The 22775-nt window shown below is 58.0% G+C and overlaps 2 protein-coding genes across 6 annotated transcripts in view; one reads left to right on the top strand and one right to left on the bottom strand.

Moving 5' to 3' along the window:
• Window positions 1-12312, top strand: part of USP22 (ubiquitin specific peptidase 22) — a 32262-nt gene extending 19950 nt beyond the window's left edge. Inside the window, exons 3-14 of one of the 3 annotated variants that reach the window (XR_014257814.1) lie at window positions 612-725; window positions 3224-3325; window positions 3595-3764; window positions 4826-4988; window positions 5340-5445; window positions 5554-5712; window positions 7151-7277; window positions 7989-8080; window positions 8773-8835; window positions 9247-9396; window positions 9856-10131; window positions 11755-12312. Coding sequence is in view for 2 of the 3 variants with exons in the window: in XM_082442872.1 (XP_082298998.1) it covers window positions 612-725; window positions 3224-3325; window positions 3595-3764; window positions 4826-4988; window positions 5340-5445; window positions 5554-5712; window positions 7151-7277; window positions 7989-8080; window positions 8773-8835; window positions 9247-9396; window positions 9856-9898 (1289 nt within the window). In the remaining variant the exon portion in view is untranslated. Of the gene's footprint in view, window positions 1-611; window positions 726-3223; window positions 3326-3594; window positions 3765-4825; window positions 4989-5339; window positions 5446-5553; window positions 5713-7150; window positions 7278-7988; window positions 8081-8772; window positions 8836-9246; window positions 9397-9855 lie in introns of all 3 variants that reach the window. The other 2 variants (XM_082442873.1, XM_082442872.1) reach the window with 2 other exon arrangements.
• Window positions 12313-14925: 2613 nt separating this feature from the next.
• The window catches only part of TNFRSF13B (TNF receptor superfamily member 13B), a 58182-nt gene continuing 50332 nt past the window's right edge, over window positions 14926-22775 (bottom strand). For 2 of the 3 annotated variants that reach the window (XM_082442912.1, XM_082442914.1), the window contains exons 5-6: window positions 19867-20052; window positions 14926-19559 (exon numbers count right to left, since the gene is read on the bottom strand). In XM_082442912.1, coding sequence (XP_082299038.1) covers window positions 19336-19559; window positions 19867-20052 — 410 coding nt within the window. In that variant the 3' untranslated portion in view covers window positions 14926-19335. The remainder of the gene's footprint in view (window positions 19560-19866; window positions 20053-22775) is intronic. The other variant, XM_082442913.1, reaches the window with a different exon arrangement.

Raw genomic sequence — 22775 nt, 5'->3', positions numbered from 1 at the left:
CAAATATTTTCTCCTGTTCTGAGGGTAAGGGGAATTCTTTTTAATTGTTGAATTGAGCGAGTTCGTTCCAGGTGCTTCGAGGACTTTTCTCTTGTTTATCTTCGTGAGGAAGTAACTAAGGGCTGGGTTTCATGCCTGTTTTCGTGGAAGATGCAGTTTAGAAAGCGGAAGATGCAGTTTAGAAAGCGCAGGATCCGCTCACCGGGAGCTCTGGGCACGCCCTCCAGGCTGTCTGCTTGGGGCTGTGCTGCCCATCTGGGCGCCACGAGTCCCCGTGGGCTGATACGAATGCGAGTTTCCTTGTTTCAGAGGATAGGCGGAGGGTCCTGGTACCTGGGGGCCGGGTCCTTCGTAAAGTATGGTCGTGGCACCTCTTTCTCCCTCAGGTTCCTCAGCCCTTGGCCGGAGCTTCCAAAAAAAATTCACATGCCTCATCTGCTTAGGATGCACCATCTGAAGTGGGGGGACAACCTTTTGTAATAATGGGATTCTCTGCTTTGAGAAATGGTGCAGTGAAATGCCTAAGAAACTTGTGTGTTTAATTTGTGTCCTGAAGCATTACCTTTCGATTTGTAATTAAATTTTGTCTCTTTCCTCTTTTCTCTTTTCAGCCATAGAGCTTATGTATGGAGGTATCTACTGCTTTTTGTGTCAGGATTACATTTATGACAAAGACATAGAAATCATTGCCAAAGAGGAACAGCGGAAAGCTTGGAAAATGCAAGGTTTGGTTTTCCTGAGATGTGCATGCCTGCTTGTGTCTTAGCCCTGCGTTCCCTGCCCCCTTGTCTGTCAGGGCGTGGTTGAGGCGGGGAGGGAGGTGGGGGGGTTCTGTTGAGGGAGAGGAGCCCCTACACCCGCCTGCTCCCTCCTGCAGGCTCACGGGGGGCCAGGGGCGGCAGGTGCGGTGCCCGCAGCTTCCTGGGTCCGTCCCCCTGCCCGGGTGCCCACAGGCCTGCGGCTGCTCTGAGGGCTCAGCCGGGCTAGAGAGAGACGCCCCCAACCTACGCTCTCCGGTCGCCGGGCGTTTTTACAGACACGGGGCTGAACCAGACACAGTGTCCGCAGGGCCCTGGCCCGTCTGGTGGACGAGGGGTTTTGTGCTCCCACGTCCCTGGTAGCTGCCCAGAAAGCATCTCCTCAGTAACTGTAGGATGTGTAAGCTGATTCCTTCCAGGAGGGTAGACTACTTTCTCATTAAATTACTGTTGAATCTCTTTTAAAACCCTTAACTGGAAAAAAAAAACAAAAACCTCTTAACTGGTTAGGTTGTGCTAAATCTGTGTCAACACAGAATTAAACTTTCCAGATGAAAAATACAGTAATCTACCACTGAAGCAGCTTAGTTCAGGAGCGTGCTCTCCTTCCCGTGCGGTGCCTTTGTAGCCGTAAAGGGAGGACTCCAGGCTCTCCTTCCTGTGTAGGAACAACCCAGCTCTTCCCTGATGAGTGTTTCTCTCCCGCGAGTCTCCTTTACTTGCACAAAACCCTTCAAACCTGGCACTTCTGGTCACCAGGTGTGTTTTGGGGGGGTCAGTTCCCCGCCGAGAAATTCCCTGTGGCGCCGGCTGGGTGTCCTGTGGATCAACTCAGTTCTGACACAGTTGGCCTGGAGATGTCAGGCCCCACGAGACCCCCCTCCCCAACTTCAGATGCCGGAGTCTCAAGTCCAGGTTCTCATCTGTGCTCCTAACCATCTGGCTGTAGATCGGAGGCTCCCAGGACGCCCCTGGGCTGGAGCATTTGCTAGAGCAGCTCACAGAACTCAGGGAGACACTTAACGTTCACCGGTTTATTAAAGGATGTGACAAAGGACACAGATGAGCAGCCAGATGGAGAGAGAGAGGCACGGGGCAAGGCCGGGGAGGGTCCCCGTGGAGCTGGGGTGCATCACCCACTCGGTGTGGAACGTTCACCCACCTGGTTCGCTCCCCGAACGCCGTGCTACTGGGATGTTATGGGGGCTTCTTCCTGGAGGCCTGGTGGATCACTAACCCCATTTCCAGCCCCCTCCCCTCTCTGGAGGCGTTGGGGCTGGCCGTGCGGGTGCTGCGAAGCTTCTCCTCGTGGTCTGGTCTTTCTGGTGGCCGGTCCCCATCCAGGAGCCCGCCCAGAGTCGCCTCATCAGGACAAGAGGTTCCTCTAGTGCCCGTCCCGCTAAGGCGCCCTTATTACCAGGGCGCGGGGCCCATGCGAGGGACGGGGCAGGGGCGGCACGTGTGTCCCACTGACTGCGCGGTGGCCGTGGAGCCGTGCCGTCACTCCCGTCCCTTCGCTGGGACATAGTAGCACACGTGAACGCTATGCAGCTCTTTTCTTTTTTGTTCAGCTACCTGTTTTTGGTTTCCGTGATATTTTTTTCTTTTTTGTTCTCACTTCTAGCACACGGTCATGGGCCACAACAGTAATAGGTGTAGAAAGCCCCACTGGCCTGTGACCATCTCTCCACAGGGAACATACAACCCAGCATCTGGTTTACAATTTTTTGCCTTAATTGTGCTCCTTTATAAACGTGCCGTGTTAGAGGATGGAACATAAGCCAGGGCTGTCGGTCATCAGAGCCGATGAGCCTATCTTTTCTGGAGAAGAGGCTCTTTAGTCCACTTCCTGTTCTCTTCCGCCTCCAAACTTTAGTAATGTTGCAGGTGAGGCTAAGGCTGAGGATGTTATTTCTTTGTGCAGAACAGTTAAACCACAGGGCCAAGAAATGCACGTCCCAGGAAAAAGTAGGATTCTTCTGAAATCATTCCGCAGTTCCCTCTGTCAGCAGGCTCGTGCGTCTTTCAGAGTGTGTTGAGCTCTAGGTGCGTGGAGCCAGTGCCTCTGAGGAGTAGGCCGTGCACTGGGGTGCAGGTGGCCCTGCTGCCGTCCTTGGTTTAAGCCTCTGGTGGGTACGGCCGTCCCTTCATCCCCAGCGCCACCCAGCGCTCCCTGTGGGCACTGGTGCCGTGGCCCCTCTGCTCAGGGAGGGATTAAGGCTGAGGAGACACTGGTGCTGGGGCAGCTGTCACCCAAGGTCCCGCTCTCCTCTCCTCCTCTGGGAATGTGGTTTATTCACGGCACTCTCTCTGAAAGAAGCTCCTTCAGGTGTCTGGAAGAGGGTCTTAGAAGGACCCTACGTTGCCCGCCTTTGAAATACAATCCGATAAACACTGTGCTGCCACCACACTGGTTCGTAGACACACGATTAGAATGTAGCTAACGGCACCTTCCACCCCCTTAGGCGTCGGGGAGAAGTTTTCAACGTGGGAGCCGACCAAACGGGAGCTCGAGCTGCTGAAACACAACCCCAAGCGACGGAAGATCACGTCCAACTGCACCATAGGTGGGCCGGCGTGGCTGGTGGAGGCGCGTTCTCCGGCTTTGCCGCAGGAGGTGCAGCAAGGCTGTCAGCTTGTTGCAGAGGCCCCTCCCTGACCTGCCCTGTTGTTACTGGGAGCCTTCGGGCAGTGGGGGCTGGTGGGGGTGGGCGCGAGCACGCCTCGGGACGTTTCCTACGGGCGGGCGGGGCACAGACGTTAGAAGGAGGTTCTGCGTCCTCTTGCTTCTCAAGGGAGGGGCCCTGACAGCCCCACCCTGCGCTCTGCCTGCCAGGTCTCCGCGGTCTCATCAACCTGGGGAACACGTGCTTCATGAACTGCATCGTGCAGGCGCTGACGCACACGCCGCTGCTGCGCGACTTCTTCCTGTCTGACCGGCACCGCTGCGAGATGCAGAGCCCCGGCTCCTGCCTGGTCTGCGAGATGTCCTCCCTCTTCCAGGAGGTGCGCCTGGGCCGGGAGGGGGCCGGGCCGTCACGGGGCGGGCTCTGAATGTGCACAGACGTGCCGACTGTGGGATCGCACTTCCTTCCCGAGAGGGATCGGGTGAGGGACTTGCGTCATCTGCAGAGGCTCGCGACTGCCTCACGGGTGCACGTGGCAGGTGCCGGCCCCTCCCCGTCACCTGCCGCTTTCCAGCTTTGTCCACAGGACGGGCGGCTCTCCTGTCGCCGGCCCTGCTGACTGTGTGTCACCAGAGGCCTCTGTCTCTGGGCCCCTGCCGTGGACATCAGGTTCTGTCCCGATGGGCTCGCAGGCGGGACCCCCCTTCTCAGAGCGGGACTGCAGCCCAGCCGCTCCCTCGGGTGCTGTGGGGAGCCAGGGGTTCTTCAGGTGTCGGCCCCGGGCCAGCAGACTCGGCCGGGTCTTGTTTTGTCAGCCTTTGATCACATCCTCTCGTTTCCCTGTTGGGCCCCGGCTGCCTGAGCGCGTCTGGCTGCGGAGCTGGAATGATTCACGGTCTGGCCCTTCTCAGAAGTTTCCCGACTCCTGGCCTGGCTTAGCCAGTCCCCACATGCCTACAGCCTAGCCTGACAGTGGCTCCTGGGGTCACAGGAGTAAGCAAGCTGAATGATATCGTTGGGCTAAAACGGGGACATGGGTGCTGTGGAGAACGGGCTTATGGGGGGGCCTCACTAGGGCACTGTTGGTGGTGAGTTCACCTCTGTCAGGTTGGTTTTTAGGTTCAGGTTTATGGGGGTATGCGTTTCACACGGCACAAGCCACCTTTTAGTGTATGTGTGTGTGTTTGACAAAAGTTTGTCGCCGTTCATCATTTTGGCTTATTTCTAGAGAACAGATGGTGGGAATGGAGAAAACTATGAGCAGACCCGAAAAGTCCACGTAAAAACACAGTTTGCGCGGAAAGGAAAGGAAATGACTTGTTTGGGTTGCGCTCGCCAGGGGAGGCGCCGGGCGCCCGGCTGGCAGACGTGCGCGTGGGCGTCTGTGCTCGAGGGAGGCACGTGCTCCTGACGAGGGTGCCTCTCCTTCTCTCCGAGCAGTTCTACTCGGGGCACCGGTCCCCCCACATCCCATACAAGCTGCTGCACCTGGTGTGGACGCACGCCCGGCACCTGGCGGGCTACGAGCAGCAGGACGCGCACGAGTTCCTCATCGCGGCTCTGGACGTCCTGCACCGGCACTGCAAAGGTGAGCGCTGCACAGGTGAGCGCTGCACAGGTGAAGGCTGCAAAGGTGAGGGCTGCAAAGGTGAGCGCTGCACAGGTGAGGGCTGCGCAGGTGAGGGCTGCGCAGGTGAGCGCTGCGCAGGTGAGGGCTGCGCAGGTGAGCGCTGCGCAGGTGAGGGCTGCGCAGGTGAGGGCGGGGCTGCTTCTCAGGGCCTGTTACTGCGCCTGTCAGACGGGCAGCAGGGAGCTCTTCGCAGGGAGGAGCAAGGGGAAAAAACTGAAAGCGTGTGGCGCGTCCCTCCCGTGCCCCTGTGGAGACCTGGGCCCCCCGCTGCACCAGCCCTGCCCGTTGGGGGCCCAGGGTCACAGGGCCGCCGTCTCTTGCCAGGTGACGATAACGGGAAGAAGGCCAGCAACCCTAACCACTGCAACTGCATCATAGACCAGATCTTCACAGGGGGGCTGCAGTCCGACGTCACCTGCCAAGTGTGCCAGTAAGTGCGGCCTCTGCAGCCCCGGTGCTGCTGGCCGAGCGTCGCGGGGCCTCGTCGCTGCGCTCCCCCGGGCCATGGTGCTCACCTGTCCCCCCTGCTTGCTCCTAGCGGGGTCTCCACCACCATCGACCCCTTCTGGGACATCAGCCTGGACCTGCCCGGCTCTTCCACCCCCTTCTGGCCCCTGAGCCCCGGGAGCGAGGGCAGCGTGGTGAACGGAGAGAGCCACGCGTCGGGGACCACGACCCTCACGGACTGCCTGCGGAGGTGAGGCGTCCACGCCTTGTGGGGAGGGGGCCCTTGCTCGTGGCTGCTCGGGGAAAGTCCTGGTAAAGCCAGGCCCCCCAGGGCCCCACGTGCCCGCATGAAAGCTGAGGGAAGACGGGATGGCCAGCAGACGGGCTGTTTCTGTCCCTGAGTGCCCCCCACCCCGGGCAGAGGCTGGAGGTCCACGGCCTTTAGTGACTAACAGCCAGAGTCACACCCAGTAGGGCTGCCCTCCTGCTGTGGCTCGTGGCCTTTTCTGAAGGTGATGAAAACGTTTTTAATTAAACTTTTTATTTTGAGATAATTGTAGTTTTGCGTGCAGTTGTACGATACAATCCAGAGAAATCCTGTGTACTCTTTCCCCAGTTTTCCCCCAGTGGCAACATCTTGTAAAATTATAGCACGATGTCACGGTCAGCAGGATCTCGACATCCCTGCAGTCAAGATGCAGGGCGCTTGCATCCCCGCAGGGTCCCTCACAACCACACGTCCTGCACCTCCCACCCCTGTTGCCTCCTTAACTCCTGGCAGCCGCAAATCTGTTCTCCATTTCTAGAGATTCCACATTTCAAGAATGTCATGTCCGTGGAATCATACATCATGTCACCTTTCAGGATTGACTTTTTTCACTCATCCTAATTCTCTGCAGATTCATCCAGGTTGTGTGTGTCACCAGTTATTTCCTTTTTATTGCTTACTAGTATTCTGTGGTGTACCCGGCTTAACCACTCATTCGCTGAAGGACATCTGCATTGCTTCCAGGGTTTTTTTTGGCCTTTACAGATACAGCTGCAGTAGCCACTCATGTACAGTTTTTGTGTGAATGCTGGTTTTCACTTTTCAGGGACAAATTTGATTGCTGGGTCTTAACGGTAGTTAGAAAATTATTTTGATTCCACCAGACTTTCATTTTCCAAAAAAGTTGAGGATAAATATTTTTTGAAGTGATAGAGAAGAGAAAGGAAGGAATAGCTTTTTCATTGTAAAGTTACAAACGTCCCTAATTGTATGTGTGTTTGTTTTTTGTTTTTAAAGTATTTGTTTATTTATTTATTTATGGCTGTGTTGCGTCTTCGTTTCTGCACGAGGGCTTTCTCTAGTTGCGGCGAGCGGGGGCCACTCTTCATCGCGGTGCGCGGGCCTCTCACTATCGCGGCCTCTCTTGCTGCGGAGCACAGGCTCCAGACGCGCAGGCTCAGTAGTTGTGGCTCACGGTCCCAGTTGCTCCGCGGCACGTGGGATCTTCCCAGACCAGGGCTCGAACCTGTGTCCCCTGCATTGGCAGGCAGATTCCCAACCACTGCGCCACCAGGGAAGCCCTGTGTGTTTTTAGGAAGGAAGTGAACCCCCTGCAAGTGATAAAATAACTTTTCTCTTTTTCCTCTCTTACCGCTCCCATCTTTTTTTCCTAAAAATACATGTTTTCATTGCGTTGCAGATTTACCAGACCAGAGCACTTAGGAAGCAGTGCCAAGATCAAGTGTAGCGGTTGCCATAGCTACCAGGAGTCCACAAAGCAGCTCACCATGAAGAAGCTGCCCATCGTGGCCTGTTTCCATCTCAAAGTGAGTTCCCTGAGCTCGGCCAGGGCCTGAGGGGGGGCGGGTGTGCAGAGTCCATCTGTGCTTGTGGAGCAACGAGGGTGGTGCCTGTAAATAACTCTGCTCGTGTCTGTCTCCGGGAGGTTTGCCCGTGAGTCAAAAAGTAATTGCTTCATAATGAAAACAGGGTGAGTTACTCTGGGTGGGGGGTGGTTAGGGATTTACTGCTCCTCCCCTGCAAGTTCTTCTGTCCTCCCCGCAAGTTTTCTGATTTTCTTTTACTTAGAAGCAAGGACCCTTAGCATTAAGGTCTAGTCTGGGGGTCAGCAGGGCTTTCCTGTGAAGGGCCAGTAGTAGATGTGAATCATGTGTATGGTGTATCGTGGAAGAATATGCAGCAGAGATGGTGTGTTTGCTGGTCTCGGGTATTTGCGATCTGATTTTACATGTGAATCATACAGTCTCTGTTGCTCATTCTTTTATTTCATGACCCTTTAAAGATGTAAGACAAAAACCAAATCCCCAGCCCTGCCTGTTTCTCCCACTGGGCACTGTGCTAGGTCCACACCTGCTGTTGGGCCCATTGTTTCAGGGCTGGGCTGAGCCCTGTGGGTGACTCTGAGCTCTAGCTCTGGCCAAGGGCGGTTCAGAAAACACAGGAAAGGCCCACTTAGGGAGCCACAGAGGCTGTGCTGTCGGAGGAGCCCTACAGCCTTCCCACTCCCACTTCTGCAGCGATTCGAACACTCGGCAAAACTTCGACGCAAGATCACCACCTACGTGTCCTTCCCCCTGGAGCTGGACATGACCCCCTTCATGGCCTCCAGGTTCGTCCTCTGTGTCTGTGGTCGGGTGGGCGTGGCACCAGGTCCCTGGTGAGGCCCCAGTGGGCCCTGATGTCACTTCGTCCGTGACACCTCACTGTCCTGATCTCATCCCAGGACCGTCCCTGTGTGCGGGAGGCTGTCCTCCTACCAGCTGGTTGAGGGCAGCATTTCAGGCGTTTCAGCCACAGGCACTGAGATTGGATACAAATCAACACAGTGGTTTTGTGGTTGTAGATTTCATTTGTCTTGTTTTGGAGTCTTTGTATCAGGGACCGCTTGAAATTTACCCTTGCAAAATACCAGGAGGCTTCCTGGTAGGAGGGCTGCTGTAGTGAATAATAACCACAGGCGCGGTGGCTTAAAGCAACAGAGGCCTGAGTCCAGTGTTGGCGGGGCCCCGGAGGATCTGGGGAGGCTGCCTTCCTGCCTGGGGGTCGGCGGGGAGGCGTGGGTCTGGGCCGGCTCTGAGCCCCGATCTCGGCAGTCCGCTTCCCAGCCTGGGCCTCGGTTTCCCCACCGTAACTCGGGGGTCATCTGTGCCTGAGATGGAGCTGTTGGGAGAAGCGGACCCGTGGAAGCCGCACCAGCACGGCGTCCGGTGTCGCGCGTCCCCGGTGCCCACGATACCATCTGAACCGCGGGTCGTTAGTGAATTGTTTTGATCGAGCCTGAGCTTGCGCTGTTGGTTACAGCAAGGAGAGCAGGATGAACGGACAGTACCAGCAGCCGGTGGACAGTCTCAGTAACGATAACAAGTGAGTGGGACCTTGTGCGCCTCCTGGCATCTCGAGCGCGGGTGGGGCCGGGGGCTTCGCGGGAGGCCCACCTGCGTCTCCCAGGAGATGCTGCGTGTGGGGGGCAGCGGCCAGGCTTGCTTGCCCTTGGCCGCTGCCCTGCTTCTTGTCGTGCTGCCACCGATCCTCTGTCGGCGGGGGGGGGGCCTCCCCCACCCGCGTCACGGTGAGGCCCCCCTTTCCCGCGCCTCCTGGTGGCGGCGGCGGGGAGGGTGGAGCGGCGACAGCGCCCCCCGGGCGGGCCTGTGCCCCTTCCCCTCGCGCTCCCGTCGCCTAGCAGCGTATGCTCCTGGGCGGCTGCCCTGTGGGGACTGTGGTCCCTGGTGGGGACAGGGTCGTGACCTCCGTCCCCCGCCACCCTCCCCAAACCAGGTACTCCTTGTTTGCGGTGGTCAACCACCAGGGGACCCTGGAGAGTGGCCACTACACCAGCTTCATCCGGCAGCACAAGGACCAGTGGTTCAAGTGTGACGACGCCATCATCACCAAGGCTAGCATTGCGGACGTGCTGGACAGCGAGGGGTGCGTCCCCTGCGTCCCCGGGGCCGTGTCGCCCCTCTGTGCCCCATTCGCTCCTTCCTGCTCGTCGCTGCCTCCCCCGGTCTTGAGGCCGTCCGCCGGGCTCCTGCCCCACACCAGCTGCCCTAAGCTCCAGCAGGCGTCTGGGCTTGGAGCTGCGAGCAGTGGGGCAGCCCTGAGAGGCTCTGCGGTGGCCGTGAGGAGGCCGGGCGGGGGGACTGGGGCTGGAACCCCGGGCCAGCGTCCTTCCGGGAGGGACTGTGTGCAGGGGCCGGGGGCGGCCACAGCCAGGGCCCAGCAGGTGGACAGAGGCTGGGCTGCTTGTGGCCTGGGGGCCCTGCCGCCTCCCTGCCGTCTCTTCTCTGCGGTGACAGGCTGAGCGCGGCTGTCCTGGTCAGGGCGGTTTTGCTCCGACCCCTCGGGAGGAGGAAGTAAGCGTGCTGTGTCCTCTCTCCTTCTCAGGTACCTGCTGTTCTATCACAAACAGTTCCTGGAGTACGAGTAGCCAGTACTTGTCGGCGCACCGGCAAGTCCCCCGAAGTCATCCGGGCACCCGGGGTCGCGTGGTGTGGACACTTGGCAAGAGGTGGGCTGGGGGGGGCAGAGGAGACGTGCGCCGGAGTGTCTCCTGTGTCCCCCGCGAGCCGGGGCAGGCGCAGCCCCCGCGCCAGCCGTTCCACGCTGTGGCCCAGAAAGCAGGAGCTGGAGGAGATTCAGCCCTCGCGGGTCTTTCTCGTGGTGAGTCTGGTGTCCGTGCGCAGCACGGACTCGGGCGTGAGCCCCGGAGGCTGCGGAGCTGCAGACCCCGTGGGGCCTCCGAGCGCGTCTGTCCTGCAGACGAGCGGCGCCATCCTGCACGTGGAAGCAAATCCCCGTTTCCTAGAAATAGGCGTTTGCGTATTGTCCCCCTTTCTCTCTTTTTCCATGATGGTGAATCTCATAAACGTAATGATGGTAACGTGAATGAATTACTGGGTTCAGGCTGAAATTTAGATCGTTTTCCTTTTATTCTGGAGAGTGGATCTTGCTTTTTCCTCGGTGCTGTTTTTGTTGCCCCCGCCCGCCCCCCAGGCGTCTTTGACCTGGTCAGAGCTGCCAGGCTCAGTGGAGGAGGATCAGGCTGCGCTGGGAACGGTCTCTGTCGTATTTAATCTTTTAGGAAGTGAAGCGTTGCCAGTGGTCTCACTGTTTCCCTCCCGTGTTTCCTTCCTGGCCACCTGTCCCGCGAACTCTCCTGGTCGCTGCTGGGCGGCGGGTGTGTCGGATGACGCGGGCGGCCTCCAGGGGGGCCGCATCCTGGCTCTGGGTGCCCCTGCCTTGCGTTCCGGTAGCCGCAGGCCAGAAGGCCGGGACTGAGCTGGTGGGAGGGGCTGGTGGGGGAGGTGCGGCATTTGTTCCTTGTGGGCTGTCTCGCATGCATCTGTCTGTTCACACCCAAACTTAGATTGTCCGTTTCTGAGAGATTCCAGCCCAGAGACGGGGGACGAGCCAGTGTCCCCTGAACCGCGAGGCTTCTTTCCTGGAGAGAAACACATTCACCTGCGGCAGGGTCAGCGGACTCTCTGCCAAGGGCCAGGTGGTACATGCTTCTGGCTTTGTGGGCCCTGTGGTCTCTGCTGCAGGTAACGTGGAAGAGCGTAGCTGTGTTCCAGTAGAACTTTACACGATCACGGAAAGTTGAAGTTCATATACTTTTCCCACGTCACAGAATTTTAACTTTATTCACTGTTTGAAAACGTGTGCCGGTTCTCAGCCGACAGACCGTGAACCAGTCCAGCTCGTCGGCTGCTCGGGTCTGGGCGCGGCGCGGCTCCTGCTCCCTGTGGAAGATGCTGGGGTCCTGCAGCGGGGGCGTCGTACCCGGCAGAGTCCTCGGCGCCGCCGCCCAGGCGCCTGCCCCGCGTGGCCCGTCCGCCGTGGCTGCTCTGAGGGCCCTGGGCCTCCGTGCGGAGCGGGGGACAGAGTAGATGTACTGGCCGCGGGGTTTCTGGCGGGTCACCTGTGGTCTGGTCAGCCCTGCACCCCTCCCCTGCCCCCCACTCACGTCCAGGGCTCCGCTGCTCCAAGAATGTGAAGATTCAGGAGACAGTGAGGCCGTTGCTCTTTTCTGGGTGTTTTTTTGGACTTTTATGTCGAAGTTAACCCTCTGTTCCCTCTGGCCTGGTGTTCCAAGCACTTATCTCTCTGCTGCTGAGATTCCCCTGTGACTGGAAGAGCTACCTGGTGGGGGGGGGGGGCGGTGAGGCTTCAGCTGCCTGCACGCGCGCCCACCCCCCGTCCCGCGCCTGAGGTCCTGCTTTGACGTCACCTCGTCAGGAACAAAGAACTGCGTGATGGGTTGGGGAATTTATTTTCTTTCAGCTCCCGATGCAGCTACTAAATACAGGAAAATGGTTTCCTGTTTCACACCACCACCCATGTCGACGTCCAGACCACTAAGGAATCCTGGGCGACCCTTCCTCCCCGGCTAGTGTGTTTAAAGTGACTTGTGTTTGTGAGACGTTGGCTGCCGTGTCAGCGCTTTACAGTGAGACAGTGGGCTCTCCTCCCTGGGTGTCCTGAGCGGGGGGGCTGGGCCCGGCCCTTTCCAGGCCGCCTCGGGCCTCCCGTCGGCGCCAGGATGTCCAGGACGCTCCTTCTGCATCATGTATACTCGTGCTGTTGTAGTTCTGCTTGGTGTGGATGCTTTCGTCGTATAAAATTGCCGTTCTCTTGACAATTCAAGTGACTGTTTTGTTTACTATAACTTTGAAAACAGAAATCGTAAGAACAAGATTCCGATGATTGTGCTGTGGATTTTATTACTGGGATGTTTCCGCGTCCCTTTCACCTGTCGTTTTGAGGGACTGTTTGGCTCTTCTCCCTAATGGCTTGTAGTCTTTTCCTGTGTCGTAATAAAGCTACATTTTATTCTGAAAACTGGCCCGTCTTCCCTTACTAGCACCCGAGTCCTGTCTGTGATACCAGCCCCTTCTCGGTTTGTTCCAGCCCAGACCTGCCCTGGGCCGGGAAGTCCATGCCCCCTGCGTCCCCTCCTCCTGGGGGCAGGATGGTGACAAATCTGGGACTCAGGACACCGTGGGCTGTCAGACTTTGATGAACTTAAAAGTCACCTGAGGGGCTTCTTTAAACACAGGAACCCTTGCTGGAGTTTGATTACAGGACCTGGGATGTGGTGCGGGGATACGGGTGTGCGGCTCCCCAGGTGCTGAGAAGGCGGAGGATGTGGTCGGAGAGCAGGCCCCCGTCCTGGTCAGTGCTGTTCCGACTCTGTGCCCACCCCCCGGTCCACCCTTCATTTCTGAAGTGTGCTGTTTTTGGAAGCCTCTGTCACGAGTTCTTTCACTTCCCGTACGCGGAAACATCAGGAAGTGCCAGCGAGTGCCCCTGGGTTCCAGAGCAGCAGACCTCCCCGGGGGTCCCTCCACATTCGGGAGGATCGTTGCTGCGTGCCTGCAGGCAGCTCCCCCGGGGCTCCGAGGCCTTCCCGCCAGAGTTTTCCAGGCCTGGAAGGAAGACGCGTGATGGGGCTCTTGGTGTAAAGCTGCGGAGCGCCAGCCCATCCCCACCCCTCCATCCCAGGACCCGCACTCTGCGGTCGCAGGCTCTGGTTAAAAGCGTTAAGCTGTCCTGGCAGACAGACTCGTGCCTGCGTCTCAGTGGGGAGCCGCGTGGACACGAGACCCCTGCTCTGTGTCCCGTGGGGCTGTGGAGCGTCGTTGCCTGGGGTGGTGCCGACAGGCAGGGCAGGCAGATCTGCGCCCAGGAGACGGGTTCGTTCCCATGAGGACGCATCTCTGGCCTCCGTGTAGCGGGCCTGCCAGCAGGTGGCCGGCTGCTCCCAGGCTTCGGTGCCGGTCCCGTCGCCACGTGGGTGCCTGGCAGGGCTAGCTGGTGGGCCAGGGCCAGGGCCTGACATCGAGCCCGTTCACACCGCCCCGTCCCCATCTCGATGGCCCTTTGTTCATGGAGTGGGGCGGGCGGTGTCAGCGAGCTGTCCGCTCCCACAACTGGCTGTTTCGTCCACCCGGCGGTGAGTATCCTCTGTCGGGCTTCTCCTTGGTGAGCGCAGTCTGTGCCCGTTTTGAGAGGTCTGTCCCCACCCAGATCTTCTGTCGCTAATCTTTAAATCCTGTTGCTTCCAGATCTTTGACCGTCCAGCCAGGTGTCGGCATCACCCAGGAATCCGTGTGGATCAGTACTTTTGGCCCCGTCTCGTTCCAGACGAGGTGGGTGACCAGACACGCTGCTTGGAGCGAGGACTTCCCTTCCTCATTTACTATAACTCTGAAAACAAAGTTACAGTAAACGAGGATGGTCCTCGGGTCCCTGGTCACAAGGGTGCTTGCGGGTGTGGCTGTGGACGTCAGGGCCGCCCGCCCCTGCTGTACCTTTGCACGTGAGTGTCCACTGCTGCACAGCCAGAGGTGGACCAAGCGGTCGACAGCACTCAGCTGTATTCAGGGCCCTCGGGCCATGTGGTCACTGATGTCTGTGGTTAGATGCTCGGCCCGCGTAGCGGGGGCTCTTTCTGCGGAGGATAAACACGCACGGAGGAGGACAGGTTTGCTGTGCTTGGAAGATCTGTGCAGGTGTCCTTTGGTCCCTGCTGGAGGCTTGGGACGCATCCTCATTTGCCGCGGATGTTGAGTTACTAGGTCTCTTGCATTCTCAGGCTCAGTGCAGCATTTTCGAACTCATTCAGGCCCCTCTTTAACTGGGAGCCACATGCTGCCTGTGTAGACGGATGGAATTAACACACCCCAAATGGTCTGTGCTGCCTCTCAACCCAGCAGGGCTGCATGTTCTCGGGAGGGTGTGGGAGATGCAGTGCCCTGCCTTCCTGCTTCAGAGCACGGAATCCCCAGGAATGCCACTGAGTTGGGGACCCCGGAGTTTGGGGCACTTTATTTCTTGTGATGGATGGATTGATATTAAATTTTGTAAGTTATCTTTATTTTTTAACTTCTATTGGAGTACAGTTAATTTACAGTGTTGTGTTAGTTTCAGGTGTACAGCAAAGTGGATCAGTTACACACATGCATGTATCCACTCTTTTTTAGATTCTTTTCCTATGTAGCTCGTTACAGAGTATCGAGTAGAGTTCCCTGTGCTCTACAGCGGGTCCTTATTAGTTATCTGTTGTATATATAGTAGTGTGTATGTGTCCGTCCCAATCTCCCAGTTTATTATCCCCCTCCTTTCCCCCTGGTAACCGTAAGTTTGTTTTCTACATCTGTGACTGTATTTTTGTTTTGTAAATAAGTTCGTTCGTACCATTTTTTCTTTTCATCTTGGGGCTTATTTAGTTCACTGTTACTAAGTTGTCTGCTCACCAGATCCAGGCAGCAGAACGTCTCCACTGTGGTGGGTGGGAGTGAGGCTCTGTGCGGCGCGAGATGGTCTGCGTGTCTGGACGCCCAGCAGGACAGGGTCAGTGTAGCCCTGAGGCTCCGTCGGAAGGAGTACCGTGGGCTCCTGCTCTGGGGAGGGAGGGGCACTGGAAGGGCGCGGCTCGGGGCGGGGCGGGGGGAGGGCAAGCGGGACGGGACCCCAGGGGAGGAAACACTGAGCGACGGGGGGCGTCTACCGCCGAGGAAGGGCAGGAAGGCGCGCAAATGCCAGGGAGCAGCCCCTACCTGAGAGCGTGACCCCACGGGGCCAGGTGAAGCCACTGGGGCCCGGGGGTGATCCCAGCAACGACAGAACCCAACCAGCTCAACCTGTGACTCGGCCCCCTCGCTGACGGCCTGGAAGAGAAAGGCCGGCCAATTCCAGGCATAAAAACTTGGTATGTCAGTCTCTGCCGTCCCACACAGGTCTGGCATTTGGTAAAAAAACAAAAACCAAAAGACACACAAAACAGCAAGTAAAAACACCCACTGCCAAGAGACAAAGCAACAGAACCAGACTCAGAGATGATCTGAATGTGGGAACTGTCAGGCGGAGATTCTGGATAATTAGGGTTAACGTGTTGACGGCTCTCAGGGAAAACATGTGGAACGGACGGGGGCCTTCAGCGGGATGGGCGTTGTGTGAGGAGGGGCTGCGTGGATGGAGGTGCTGGGAGCCAAGATCGTGGTGACAGGAGAGATGTCCCTGACAGGCCCGTCAGTGACCTCACAGCTGAGGGAAGAGGCACTGGGGCCACCCAAACTGGAACAAAGAGAAGAATGGGGGGGAAACCAAAAGAATAGGGCACCTGGGATGTGGGGCAGTACCGAACAGTTTGAAGGGATAACGGCCAGTAATTTTATAATGAAAAACATCAAGCTACAGATCCGAACATTTCAGAGAACCCCAAGCAGGGTAAATAACAAAACAAACCTACCCACAACAGAAAACTCCGGGACACATCACATTCAAACCTCTAAAAAGTAAGATACAGAGAAAAATTTGAAGGCACACGTTGCAGAGAAACAAAGGTAGGAATTATAGCAGCTGTCTTGTCAGAAATTCTGGGAGCTGGAGAGAGCGGGGCGATGTCTCTGAGATGCTGGAAAGAAAAAACTGGCATCCCAGAGTCTTCCAGAAAAATCTCTCAAAGACTTCTGAAGCAAACAATTCATCATCTGCAGACTCGCACGAGAGGTGCTGAAGGAAGCTCTTCAGACAGAAGAAATGAGAGATACCAGACAGACCTGGGTCTACACACAGAAAATGAAGATTTTTAGACGTGAAGGTAGATCTAAAAAGCACTGTTCTTGTTATTTTTAATTATTCTATACGCTACTGAGTTTCTAAAGCAGAAACAGTAGCGACGGACCGTGGGCTTCCAGGACAGCAGCACTGAAGACGGGGCGGGAGTGAGGCAATGCTGTTTGCACACAGCTCTTCAGAAAACCGTAGAGACACACAAAGAGGCCAGTGTCTAGAGAAACAGTAGATTGTGGTTGCCAGGGGGTGGGAAAGGGGGAGATGCTGGCCAAAGGGCACAGACTCCCCGGGGTGAGACTGACACGTCCTGATACCGTGTCATGTGCTTGAGAGTTGCAGAGAGAGTAGATCTTACACATTCTCACCACGCGGGTGACTGTGGTCTGGAGTGGAGGAGTTCCTGATGCCACGTGGGGAGCGTATTACAATGTACAAATGTATCACCTGGCAGCTCACACAAAGTTATGTGTCATTTATATCTCAGTAAAGCTGGAGGTAAAGACCTGAGTTGCGGTGCAGCAGGGCGGGGACGGCGAGCTGTGGTGCCTGGTCTGAGCCGCTTTGGCGGAGCCCAGTCTGACCCACTGCCTTCTGTGGCTCTGGCTGCCTGGGCACAAGCGCGGCAGGGATGGGTGAGCGCTGAGTAGTCACCGAGAGTCTCTGCTGTCTGGTCCTTTTCAGCGGAGCTTGCTGAGCCCTGGGCAGAGTGCACAGGGCAGATTCGGGGCTGGCGTTGCGGGAGCTGGGCTCGGGGCTGTGGCAGGTGGCAGGAATCAGAGTGTATTTTGGAAGTAGGAGCAGCAGAACACAGAACGTGGATAAAATTGATGGTATTTAGAGTTTCGGATTTTCTTTGCAGCAAGGGATCCTGGTCTTTAAAAAAAAAAAAACAGGGCTTCCCTGATGGCGCAGTGGTTGAGAATCTGCCTGCCAATGCAGGGGACACGAGTTTGAGCCCTGGTCTGGGAAGATCCCACATGCCGCGGAGCAACTAGGCCTGTGCGCCACAACTACTGAGCCTGCGCGTCTGGAGCTTGTGCTCCGCAACAAGAGAGGCCGCGATAGTGAGAGGCCCACGCACCGCGATGAAGAGTGGCCCCCGCTTGCCGCAACTAGAGAAAGCCCTCGCACAGAAACGAAGACCCAATATAGCCAAAAATAAATTTAAAAAAAACAACAAAAAAACAACAAAAAACCTGCCACATAAACTTGCACTAAAGACCAATTGAAAAACTGACAACAAAAAGAGGTTATTTTTGTGGAAAGCCGTAGACAGGCACACATTTCCCTGTGTTTTCGGCAGCCTTCACCACCCCCCCAACCACGGTCCAGAAGCGTCCCCCAGGGCCCCTTGGGCTCAGGTGAGCAGAATTTGAAAACAGCTGGAGGAGGAGGCGTCGGCCCACGTGTCGGATGAGGCTTTGCGTCCCAAGCGCATCCGTGCAGCTCAGAGATGTGCTGGGACTTTGCCAGCATCGGGCAGGCAGCTACGCCAGGTACAGGGTCCGTGCTGCCAGGAGGTGCTGCCGTGGGCTTGGTGACCGGTGGACACTGCACCAAGATGTCCCCATTGCCACCTTGGGCCCAGTGAACACCGGGTCAGGTGCTTGTCTCGGGCAGGTGCTTGTTAGAAGCTAACTTGGCTTCAGACCGCGTTGAAGCGAGAATGGACTCGGGAAGACCTGTGTTCTGGGCTGAATGTGTGCCCCCAGATTCATGGGTTGAGGTCCTGACCCCGAGAACCTTTAAGCATGACTCTATCTGGAGATTTACAGACATGATCAAGTGAAAATGAGGTCATCAGGGTGACCAGTGTCCTTGTAAAAAGGGAAGATTTGGACAGACAGACACACATCAAGGGAAGACGGCCGTCTGCAGCCCTGGGCGCGAGGCCAGGGCAGCTGTCCCGTCACGGCCGCAGCAGGACCAGCCCTGTGACACCTGGGTGGGCTCCGGCCTCCAGGCGGGGGACAGGAGGTTCCGGTGTTGGAGCCGCACAGCGTGTGGGGCTTTGTCCCGCAGCCTGGGAAAGTGACAGGGCCCGTTAGCCAGGGGATGGTGAAAGGATGGCGCGTCAGGCTTCTCGTCTACACCTCCCGGCGTGTGTTGTGTGAACCTTTGGTGCACACAGGTATGCCAGGTGGCTTCCGGATGAATGATTTGCATAATCTTGTGTTTATCTGTGTAGCTGCTGCTTACAATAGTTACGTATTTTCAGGTTTAAATGCTCCTAAAGTATAGGTTTCACTGCTAATACAGATATAAAATATATGTAGTATCAAAAATTTGTGAATGCGGGACATCCCTGGCGGTCCAGTGGCTAAGACTGTGCTTCCATTGCAGGGGCTGCGGGTTCAATCCCTGGTCAGGGAACTAAGATCCCACAAGCTGCATGGTGTGGCCAAAAAAACAAATTGTGACTGCTCAGATACAGTGTTAGCAGTCAGAATCCGAAAAATTTAGCGTGTAGGTCTGGAAGAAAAGGTAAGTTGATGTAAAGAAAAATGCTAAACAGTAGTGCAGGTTGGTGTCCAAATGAAAGCACTCCTGAGGTGGTCCAGGGACGTGGTCCTGGGCTTTGAGAGCAGCTTGACGCCTGGGCTCAGCCCGCCTGCCCTCTGTCCACCCCGCGCCCCGTGACACACGTGGGAGCAGCATATGCGTGCACACACGTGAATATACACGCGCACACACACAGTCACACTGCTTCACGCCTTCCTGAGGAGACGCGGGAGGAAATTGGTTTTCCGAGATCAGCGCAGGCGGACCCAGCCCTAGTCCCCCACCATCAGCCGGCTGCTTTCTCCTCTTAGGTGACAGAGGACAGCAGAGCCTGCTTCTCGGTCCACACACTCGCTCAGATCCTTGGAAACCAGGCCTGGAGCCCAGGGGCAGCGGGAGAGGTGGGATGGGGCGGTCACCACGGGGAGACGCGGCCCAAACCAGCCACAGTGAGGGGTGGGCAGTGTGGGAGGTTTTATTTCTGCGAAGGGTCCCCAGGGCTGGGTCCAGCAGGTGTGGGTGCTTTTACTGCAGGTGCGTTTAGGTGCCGGTGACCTACAGTGGAGACCTGGGGTCAATACCGTGGCCCTGGCCCTTCCGCCGGCTGTTCCTCCACTCCCCTCCCCCTTCTCTGTCTTTTCCCCTTGCTCTCTTCCTCTCTCCCCAGTCTCCCCCACCATCAGTTCTCTGCCTCTCACTGTCTCTCCTCCTCTGCTCATGCCTGCTCACCGCCCCATCCCCATTTCTCTCCCCCATCACCATTCCCCCCCAGCACCCCCAGGTTCATGTGGCCAGGCCTCCTTCTTGGGCGGGCGTGCACACGACCTCGATGCCGCAGAGGCCGCCGTTCGGGGCGCGCACGCAGGGCTGTCCAGCTGCGCTCTGGCTGTGGCGCGCCCACCTCCCAGCACGCTCGGGCGCCCTGCACTCCGCGAAGCAGAAGCTGCACGTCTCCGTTGGCTCTGGCGTTGCCCCTGCAGCGCTGCCCGCTTCCATCCAGGGATCTGCTGAGGGGGAGAGGGCGTTGGCCTCGGCCTGGACCCCTCCTCGCCCGCCCTGCACCCCCAGGGGACCCCCTCCGGTTTTAGCCGCCCTGTCCTGGCAAGCGGGGCAAGCCCCGGGGCCCAACACCCGCCCTTCCTCAGGGCCCTGTCTCTTCTTGCCTTGATGCTTGACCCAATTTCACCAAGACAGATAGGAAACCATAGGAACTGGCGCCAGGCCGCTCCCAGGGAGAACCGGCAACCGCTCTCCGCTTAGAAGCGGGGGCAGAGCCAGGACGGAGGGACGTCCAGGACCCCACTGCGTGCTCACCCTTGGAGGACTTGGCCTGCGTCCGACATGGCCCGGGGGGTGGCTGGCAGGAGACCTGGTCCCCCCTCCTCTTGAGGAAGCAGGCCACGGCCAGCAGGAAGCAGCAGATGATGGCGCAGAGGCAGAGCCCCAGCGTGCTGTAGACCAGGGCTAGCTGGTCGGCACTCAGCTTTAGCCCTGGGGGGGCTGCAAGACAGCGGGGGACCCAGAGTCAGGAGGGGCCCCTCCCTGAAGCGTCCCCTCCTCCGGCCAGCAGCCCCTCGTCCTGCTCGCTTGCTTCCTCCTCGTGAGGCCCAGACAAGCCATGCGGTCACCCCCACGCCCCCTCGGAGGGCCGGGAGACCCGGAGCTGGACGCCCTTTGCCGTCTCTCTCGCTGTGGGGTGTAGCTTGGGACAGTACCAGAGGTGGACGGGTGAGCGGGTGGGCAGTTGTCCAGGGAGGATGTCTGATCAGGGAGCATGTACTTTGAGAGAGACGGTGGTGTTGCTCCTGAGCTTGGGGGGCAGGTGCAACCGGGGGTGCCTGGGGAGATGGGGCGCTGGCCCCTCTCCTCTCAGGGCCCTGAGCCAAAGCCCTGCCCTTGAAACCTGTCCCGGGCCCTGGGATCGGGCGCCCCCAGCCCGGGCGGAAGGGCTGCTGGCCGCCTGCTGCACTTGCTGCACGCAGCGCTTTCTCTAGTGTGTCCCTGACCCTCGTGCTTCTGTGGAGGAGGGTCGCTCGCCCCCTCTGGAGGTTGAGGTGTAGTCCACGTGCAGCCAGGCTCACGGCCATGAAGGTGGTGGGGGGGGTTAGTGTGTTCTCAGGCTTGAGCAGCTGCTGCCTCTGCACCTGGGGTGTGTCCAGCACCGCATGGCGCCCCCCGTCCCCCCAGGCCCCGGGCACCACCACGCTGTCTCTGTCACCTGTTCTGGACACTTCATACCAGTGGAATTGTGCAGCACGGGACCTTCACGTCCGGCCTCTCCGCGTGTTTCCAAGGCTCAGGCGTGTGGCCACGTGTGTTGGGTCTGAGTAACGTTCCGCTGCGTGGATGCGCCGCATCGTGTGTGTTTGTCCACGATGAGCATTTCGGTGGTTTCCACCCTTTGGCGGCTGTGAAGGCTTGTGTGCAGGTTTCTGTGTGCACGTGTGTGTGCAGCTCTCGTGGACACGTCCCACGAGCGCAGTTGCCGGGTCAGGTGGCGCCTCTGTGCTGAGCTGCTTGAGGATCCTGCAGGCTGTTCCCGCTGTGGCCACGCCGTCTTACAGACTGTTTTTCAGATGAGAAAACTGAGCCTCAAATCTGGGCGCAATTGCAGAGCTGCACCTGAGGGCAGGTCTGATGGGCTCCATGCCGGGGCTGCAGGCCAGCCACACATAGATGACGAGGGTGGACGCTGTCCCTCTTCGTTGTGCACGCTCCTCACGGTCAGAGGTTTATGAAGTGACAGCTGGCTGGTGCCACCCTGACGTTCACAGAGCTCTGGGTGGGCTGTTGGCGCCACCCCGGGCCGGCGACATCCGTGTGTCCCAGCTCCCGGGCCCCCATCTGCTCACCGGTTCCTTCGCGTCCCTGGGATAAAATAGAACCATCGTCCTGGCCGGATTAGCGGGGGAGAGGCTGGCAGCCTTCACACGGGAGGTGGAATTGCCAGCTACCAGACGCTGCTAAGTACACAGTGAACTGCCGGGTGGATTTGAAACCAAACGTCTGCATATTTCAGGTGTTTTCAGCTGAATTCTAACACAGACTACCTCGAGGCTGGCTGCTGGCATTCAGAGATGGTCCTTGATTCCTGCCCTTCAAGTCGGGCTGGGCCGGGCCCCCCTGCACCCAGCAGTACGCAGTAGAGGGGACGCAGGGCCTGGCCTGTGCCATGAGGAGGCCTGGCAGCCTCTGCTCTGCTCTCCCGGGCGCCCTGAGCCACCACGTGAGGAGGGTGATTTGGGGCTTCCTGAGGGAAATGGAATCAGTTCCTGCCCGGTGACCCGCTCCTAGAACATGCTCTGCAAAGGCCCTGGATCCAGAGGAGAGGTGCAGTTAAAACTGCGAAAGATGTCGCCTTCCACCTCTGTCCCAGGCTGGCGACACAGGCACATCTGAGTGGGGTGGTCTCCTCTGAGGGCCACGTGCAACCACCTGCCCACACGGACACGCCCTTTCCAGTCTTGTGGACCTAACGACCTTCACTCCTAGGCACGTGGATGCAGGCATTTGCTGGGCTTTGTTTACAGTGAGAGCCGGAGACCAGCTACGTGGTGGGTCCTGAGATGGGTTGAACCTCAGGAGCAGGAAGTGAAAAGGGAGAGAGAGGTGGGCGCTTGGGATTCTGCCTGGTGTGAAATATGCTTAGACAGGAGCGTGTGGGAACCGACAATCCCAGACTGCAGCAGGCGTTGCTCCTGGGGAGAGACTTTCCCCAAACCTCGCTTTTAAATACCTTCTTTCTTCCGTCATGATCCGTGTGTGTCGTCCTTTCCAAACGGGTATGGCGAGGAGAATGCTGGCTGCCTCGCTTGTTAAAGCCGAGTCAGAGGCTGGCCAGGTGGGGGGACGGGGTCCCCAGCCACCGCTCTGCTTCCTCTGTTCAATCGCCAGCTGTTCAGGTCTGCAAGCTCGGTCGCTGCCCTCTGTCGGCCCTCAGTGACCTGGCCCCTGAGCGGAGCGGCCTTGCCCAGTGCCTCCCTGTCTGCTGACCACAGTGGGTGCAGGGGCTTCAGTAGGGAAAGGATGTGAACTCTGTCCTTGCCTGAGAGCCAGGCCTGTGGTGCAGTTCTGAGCACCGCCACCAGGGGGCACCGCGGATGGTTTATTTCCAAGTGGGTTTTCCATTAGATTTGTTCCGTGCTTGTACTGTTTTCAGAGTCAATCTCGCCTAGAAACAGGATTTCCCCGACTGCTGCTGCTGCTGCTGGGCTGGAGCTCGG

This window comes from Balaenoptera physalus (assembly GCF_965194825.1).
Source record: "Balaenoptera physalus genome assembly, chromosome: 20".
Taxonomy (NCBI): Eukaryota; Metazoa; Chordata; class Mammalia; order Artiodactyla; family Balaenopteridae; genus Balaenoptera; species Balaenoptera physalus.
The sequence above is the reverse complement of the archived record's forward strand: the minus strand, read 5'-3'. Positions and strand labels throughout refer to the sequence as shown.